The sequence below is a fragment of the Eriocheir sinensis genome, chromosome 40 (genome assembly GCF_024679095.1).
Source record: "Eriocheir sinensis breed Jianghai 21 chromosome 40, ASM2467909v1, whole genome shotgun sequence".
Taxonomy (NCBI): domain Eukaryota; kingdom Metazoa; phylum Arthropoda; class Malacostraca; order Decapoda; family Varunidae; genus Eriocheir; species Eriocheir sinensis.
In genome coordinates this window covers 15,143,229-15,150,737 of record NC_066548.1, presented here as the reverse complement: position 1 = coordinate 15,150,737, position 7,509 = coordinate 15,143,229, and the positions used below count along the sequence as shown (strand labels likewise).

The window sequence follows — 7,509 nt, the reverse complement described above, 5'->3', positions numbered from 1 at the left end:
GGGAGGGAAAAAAGGGTAGGATGGGTGGGTTTCCATTGTATTTCTTTGAGCCTGTACGGTGTGAGTTTGTAATATGTCTTTTTTTATGGCGATTGTGTGTTTTTGTTTTTAGGCTTAGCATGTATTTAGTCTGGATTAAGAAAGAACAAATTAGCCTGGATTAAGAAAGAACAAATAAAATAGACTAGATTAAGGTAATATAATAACTTGTCATACCATTTTTTTCCACTATATTTCAATAAAAATGTATAAAATCTACTTTTCCCGTTCCTACCCCTCACTGAAAAGACAATCGATATAACTCCAGTCAATATGAAAATCAACAGTAACACACGCACACACACACACACGCATATGCTGGCAAACTGAAAAATCAATAGCGGGTAGAGGGAGAGGGAGGGGTACCCTCAGACTGACCATCAAGTCACCGCTCGCGAGGGGTAGGGCATAGAGGGGGACACGCACACATGCTGGCAAACTGGAAAAAAAATCAATAGCGGGAGAGGGAGAGGGAGGGGGAAAGGTAGCCACAGGCCTCCGCCCAACAAGTCACCGCTCGCGCTAACCGATCCCCGGCAGGAGGGTGACGCCCCGGCACGGTGCGAAAGGACCGATCCCCCGGCAGGAGGGTGACGCCCCGGCACGGTGCGAAAGGACGCCCCTAGCCGATCCCCCGGCACTGGGGCGAAAGGACGCCCCGGCACGGCGCGAAAGGACCAATCCCCGGCAGGAGGGTGACGCCCGGCACGCTGCGAGAGGACCGTTCCCCCGGCAGGAGGGTGACGCCCCGGCACAGTGCGAAAGGACGCCCCTAACCGATCCCCTGAACAAGGCACCGCTCGCGCTAACCGATCCCCGGCAGGAGGGCGCGAAAGGACGCCCCTAACCGATCCCCCGAACACGTCACCGCTCGCGCTAACCGATCCCCGGCAGGAGGGCGACGCCCCGGCACGGCGCGAAAGGACGCCCCTAACCAATCCCCGGCAGGAGGGTGACGCTCAGGCCTCCGGGGAGACACGATGGCGGGGAAGGTGGTGGGTGTGTGGGGTGGGGTGGGTGGGTGGGTGGGGGGAATGGTCACTTTGGGTAGGTTTGTGACCACTCCCCGGTGGGGTAGTGGGGAGGTCCCCTCGGCGGCTGGCTGCCCGCGCGGCTGGCTGGCCGTCCGGCTGACTGGCCGCACGGCCGGCCGGGAAATTCGACGTACAAAATTTTTCGACGTCATTTTTTTTTGGCTGCAAATTCTTGATTATGCTTGCGAATTATTTTGGTCCCGTCACTGTCACCATTACCTACTACTATAATACATTGATATCCTACTATAACAGTCTGCTTCAGTGGTCGACAACTTGAATATTCAGATACCTTCGACATGCTAATGTGTCACATCTTCATTACGTCACCGGGTATTACTGTAAAGTGATTTATTTCAAATAGACTTTCTGGATTTATACTGTCAAGACTATTTAGTATTTTGAGTATTTCGATCAAGTCCCCCTATTCCTTTGCTTATTGATACAAAAAAATCTAACCGACTTAGCCTTTCCATATACATTAAGTTGCGAAACTCTGGGATTTGTTTAATTGCGTACTCGTCTGTGTGCTCTCTCCAGTAAGTTCTAATCCTTAACTTAATTCGGTGGCCAGAATTGAATGGCATATTCTAGGTATGGCCTTTTCATTACGTCTAGCTATATGTCTAAGTTCATGTCGGCTTTTTTTAATCACTGCTGTACATTGATCACTCATTTTAAGATTGCTACTTATGATGGCGCCGAGATCTTTTCCCTTACAAACATTCATTTTGTATTGAAAGTTCTTATTTTTCTCTCCTATGGGCTTGATCGTACATTTTTCAGAGTTAGAATACATTTGCCACTAGTCGCTCTAGTCTATGAATTTATCAAGCCCGGGCTAAATTTTATCACAATCCGCAGTACATGTTATTTTTCCTCCCAATTTCGTGTCATCTGCGAATTTGGCTACTTTTGATAACAAGTCAATCTTCAGATCGTCTATATTCATTATAAAGAGTGGTGGCCCCAAGGCCGATCCTTGAGGCATGGTACCCATTACTTTAGTTCAGTCGGATACTTTGTCGTTTAAAACCATTCGCTTTTGCCGGTCTGTGAGCCAGTCATTGACCCACATACATAAATGCTCGCCTATTCCGTGAGAGCGCAGTTTTGAGACAAGCTTAGTATGGTGAACTCTGTCAAGGGCTTTTTGAAAATCTATATAAATTTTGTCATTGGGTGCTCGGGCATTCCAATTTGCGTAAGCATCGTTACAGGTTATAGTAAATACCACTTATTTGTTAGGTAACATCTGCTAGTACGGAACCCATGCTCATATCAGTCATCAAATTATTGACATCATGGAGGGCAACCCCCTTGTCTCTAATAATTTTGTGCCCAACGATTAGCCTCTCCTTCTAGGGCGCAGTGGAGGATGGCAACGTAAAAGAATGAACTCTTCAAGACAGGTGTATGGCATCCAGTACTCTGACATGGCTTGGGGGGAGGGGAGGTAGGAGAGCACCCCTATCCCGCCAACCACACCTCCTTATCTTGGGGACTGCAAGGGTGGTGCAGACGAGTGGGGTGTTACGAGTGGGGTTCCACAGGGGTCGGTATTGGGTCCAATGCTGCTAATCATTAAATCAATGATTTAGATGCAGGAATTAGTAGTGATGTTAGTAAATTTGCCGATGATACAAAGGTCGGCAAAGTAATTGAGTCGGATCAGGACGCTAGTATTCTCCAGGATGAACTAGATAGATTGTATGATTAGGCGGGAAAGTGGCAGGAGTTAAATGTCGGGAACCTCAATATTCTGATTGTAGGTAGGAACAATCCCTCACATAATTTTTGCTAATATCAGGTCTAAGTAGGTCTAGGTGTGAGAGGGATTGAGGAGCATTAGTGAACTCTGATCTCCGTTCAATGGTACAGTGCAATGAGGCTAGAAATCATGCAGAGGTACAGTGATTCATTTTAAGCATAGTAAGCAATACTAGCAATGATAATAGCAGTAATAGCTGAAGTCATCCTCAAGCTATAATTAGTATGCGGTTCATTTCTGGCTACCTTACTATTCAGGGCCGTGATTTATGTGGGGGCTAGGGGCTATAGTCTCCAGTGTTCTCTATATTGGTCTCAAAATACCCTTACAAATTTTTATTTTTCAAAAAATTTCCCCCACCTGCGCACGCTCGCTTCGTTTGCCACCCTCCCTGCTCCACCTTATGAAATTATGCTGCCTTCTAGCCCCCCAGAAAACTCTGCCAAAAGATGATTCACAGGTTAAGAAACCTGCCATAGATATGTGGAAAGACAAACAGTTAAACTTACATTCTATAGAAAGGCGAAGTGGACGAGGAAACTTGATCGAAGTTTATAAATGGATAAAGAGCTTTAATAAGGCTTATATTAATAAGCATCTGATGACAAAAGAACCGGGTAGGACACGTACTACGTGTCCTAGCCGTTTTTTTTATGATCAGAAGCTTATTAATATCTCCCTTATTAAAACTCTTTATCCATTTATAAACTTCGATAAAGTCTCCTCGCCCACTTCGTCATTACTACGTGTCACGTAGTAATGGGTTTAAATTGGACAAATTCAGATTAAAAAATTACATATATAGGCAAGAACTGGTTTATCAACAGTGTGGTGGCTGAGTGGAACAGGCTTGTCAGTCATGATGTGAGTGCCAATACGATACACATTAAAAAAAAAGAATAGATAAATTCTTGGATAATGATGTTAGGCTGGGTTAGGGTCACGGGTGCTGTCCTGTACATATATGCCTACCGGCCTCTTGCAGACTCCTTATGTTCTTATGTAGTGCTGACTTGCCTGATGGGCGACAATAGGATGGTCAACCACTTCCTCCAGGAGTTCAAGCGAAAGTACAAGAAGGATCCGTCTGAGAGTAAGCGTGACCTCCGCCGCCTCCGTACCGCTTGTGAGCGTGCGAAGCGTACCCTCTCTTCCTCCGCCCAGGCCAGCGTGGAGATCGACTCTCTTTTTGAGGGCATTGACTTCTACACCTCCATCACCCGTGCCCGCTTTGAGGAGCTCTGTGGTGACCTGTTCCATGGCACTCTTGAGCCTGTGGAGAAATCCCTCCGTGATGCCAAGATGGACAAGGCCCAGATACATGACATCGTGCTCGTGGGCGGCTCCACCCGCATCCCACCGCTGCCACCAGTGAAATGCCAGAATTTTTTATATTTTCTCCACTCCCACACTACCATCTGCGTGTAACGAAACACACGAGAAATTAATTCAGACACGGAAAGGTTTGCCGGCGCCGGGGATCGAACCCGCGACCAGCGTAACGGGAGAGCCACTCCTTTACCAGTCGGCCAAAGAGGTACCCCCCCTGGCTGAGTGGGTTATGGGAGGCTCGCCCATCAGGCAAGTCAGCACTACACTTATGTTATTATGAAACACAAGCTCGTTCAGTCAGGCGCGGTGTCGTGTTCCTGGCGGTCCTCCTCTCCCTGACTGTCCTCCCACGAACTGCATGAGCTCTGAAGCAAATGTACGTAAACAAACAAGGACGTGAACTTGAACTTAAAGTCGGGAGTCACCCAGTGGTCCACTGTCGGTGTAGCCTTTTGATTGGCGTTCTCCTGTGCGATTATATTCCTATCTTGCTGACAAACAGAGCTGTTCTCACGGATCCCATGACAGCATGGCTTCTGCGCATGCTCACTTCGCCCGCCAACCCCCATCCCCACCTCATGAACCTATGAAGTTACGGGCCTGTATAGGCTATGCACAGCAAAACAGTTTTATTTATTGAAAATAGCAAGATACTTTTTCTGGAAAATTTACAAATGCATGAAGGCTATTTATTGGCCCCTCACTTCACTAATTACAAAAAAGAGCGCTGTAGTTGATTCATTTTTATTCTTCCTATGAAAGAATAAAACAATATGCCCTCCCGTGCTTGAGAACACTGGGAGGACAGCCATGTAGGCTACACGTGACCAGCTGTGTTCGCTGATCCATGATCGTAGCGCCCCGCTTTTTAGCTTGTAAACAAAGGGGGACAGCCAGGAAGAGGAGGACCACCAGAAACACGACACCGGGGTTAACCTCCGGTGGGCTCTCCGTGCCTCTGCCTGGATAATCTTAAGTCTTTCAGAGGATCACCCACTATCTCTTCTGTCAGCTGAATTCAGGAGGCTCAGATTGGACAAAGTGGGGCAATGGAGAGATCAGTAGTGGGGATTATACCTACTACTGACCAGACCAAAACGATGGTGCCCGTTTCAAGGGAGTAGCTATAGACATATCTAGCCGACTGCAGCCTTCTGTTGTTGGTTACTCTGCGGTGATGAGCGTTTGATACTGGTGAGGTTGAAGCACACCTTGAGCTTCATATCTCTTATTGCAGTGTACGCCCCTACCGAGATGCATTAACTTGCGTGTGTCCCCCATGCGACACACTCATCGTCTTGGGCAACTTCAGTGCACCTTCTGGCACAAAGAGAACTGTCTACGAGTTATGTGTTGATCCAGTGACATCTCAAGTAATGGACGGCGGACTCTTTTGATTTTGCGGCGCCCTTGTCATTAAGCAGCGAATTTTGGAAAATCAACCGCTTTGGTGCGAATCACCATAACTCCCTTATTTCTGGGCCTACAGCAATGTTTTTGGTATCAATCGACGGCAAAATGATACGGCTATATTTTGTAATAAGTGACCGGGCTCAAAAACCGACTCGAAAGGGTAAAAAATCGAATAAATTCGCAAAAAACGACTCTAAAAAAACACTATTTTTGAGTTCCCAACCTTGAAACCCACTCATTTTTTAACAATTAAAAAAAACGTATTTAACAAATAATTTAGCCCTATCGATGTGCTTTCTAATATGATGCATAAAATTTCCCTACTCTCAGCAGTTTCGTCGCTAGAGCTCGAAACGTAAACCCTTTTGAGAGCGATTTTGGCGAACTCCACACACTTTGCCGTTTTTGTCTAGTGTGGCATTGCTATTGCCTCTAGAAGGCTGTAATTTGGCATGTAGCCCCTTTTGGCAATGTAGTTTAACCAGCTCGAAGGATTTATTTGATAGCTCGATTCCAAGTTTGTCGTCGAGCCGTCACTAAATAGCCTGTTTTTCGGCCCTTTTGCCGCGATTTGGACACGTACTAGTGTTTTGCTTATTTTTTTTTTTTTATGTATTTAGTGCTTTCCCAAATTTTTTATTATTTTTAATCTGTATTAATAGAGCTTTCATTTACCACCAAGCACGCCTTCCTAGCTTCAGTAGTTTTTGCTCGAGCTTGACCAGAAGTCGCGACAAAAATTCGCCGAATCTGACTTATTTCACGCGCCGCGACGAAAAACCTTCCTGACGCCACAAAAATTAATATATCTGTCCAATGTTTTTCCCTAGTTCGAGCAGCATGACAGTTTTCTCTCGGAGCACGAGGGCGCTGTCCCTTTTATCCATGATGACGACTTGGGACTGAGCAGTCAGTTCGTTAGCTCCCGAGTTTTAATAAGGAAGATGTCTTGCAAAATTTTCCTAGATTGATATTTCACATCCCAAGTGAATACCCCCTCCATCCCTTTCTGATAGCAATAGGGGCTTATACTCCCACACGCCTACTTAACGGGAATAATCGTCTCCACTGACTGCCCACCCAAGTCACACCCGGCACCCGGGGAAAGAGAGAGAGAGAGAGAGAGAGAGAGAGAGAGAGAGAGAGAGAGAGAGAGGAGGATTGGACAGGATACAGAAATAAGGTAAAGTTGGGAGCATACACTACAGCTTCGCGTGGCAGCTGTGCTCATCTCCGTCCCGTTGGCCCTTTAAGCTTGTGGTGTGAGACAACTTATTACCCCGGCACAGGTCTACTTAACATCTGGGTAACCGCAGTTTATTTTCCCTGGGCTTAACTAAGTACCCATTTATAGTCCATCCTGATAGGAAGGATGGACAGCTGTGTGGGCTGCACGTCGACTACTCAAACCGGGATTCGAACCTAGGCCATCAGATTCGTAGTTAGGGACGATAACCACTGCAGCACGGTGGCTGTGTTGATAGGGCAAGGCGATAAGTATGTTGGAGTTGAAGAATCTAATCAGTGAAGTGAAATGGGAGAATCAATATATGAAAGTAGGGGAAAGGAGGGGCTTAAAAATTGATTTGCATACAGAAGACAGTAATAGTTGCATATCAAGGAAAAGGGAATGGTGCAAAGGAAGGAGAGAAAGAATCTATGTGTGAAGGGAAAAGAAGAGTGGAAGAAAGTGCCAAAAATAGGTTAGCATAGGAGGAGAGGATAAGGCATAAATAATAGGAGGAAGGGAGTGCTAGAGAGAAAGGAGTAAAGAAAATTTGATAATATTTCCTGAGAAGCGTCTCCATGCAAGTCCAGGTTTGATACTGCCAACGCAAGATAGTTTCGAAAGTCGAGGTAATGTAAGCGTTGCACCACCTATTCCAGCAGTAACTTTTTATTCTTTATGTTTTGGCGTGC

At 46.2% G+C, this 7,509-nt stretch overlaps 1 protein-coding gene across 1 annotated transcript; it reads left to right on the top strand.

Annotated features, from left to right (window-relative positions):
- The first annotated feature begins 3,864 nt into the window (after positions 1-3,864).
- Positions 3,865-6,899, top strand: LOC127009433 (heat shock 70 kDa protein 1-like). Its single transcript, XM_050882529.1, has 2 exons — positions 3,865-4,215; positions 6,879-6,899. Exons 1-2 carry the CDS (start codon positions 3,865-3,867, stop codon positions 6,897-6,899), a joined length of 372 nt encoding a protein of 123 aa, XP_050738486.1.
- The last annotated feature ends 610 nt before the right edge of the window (positions 6,900-7,509 follow it).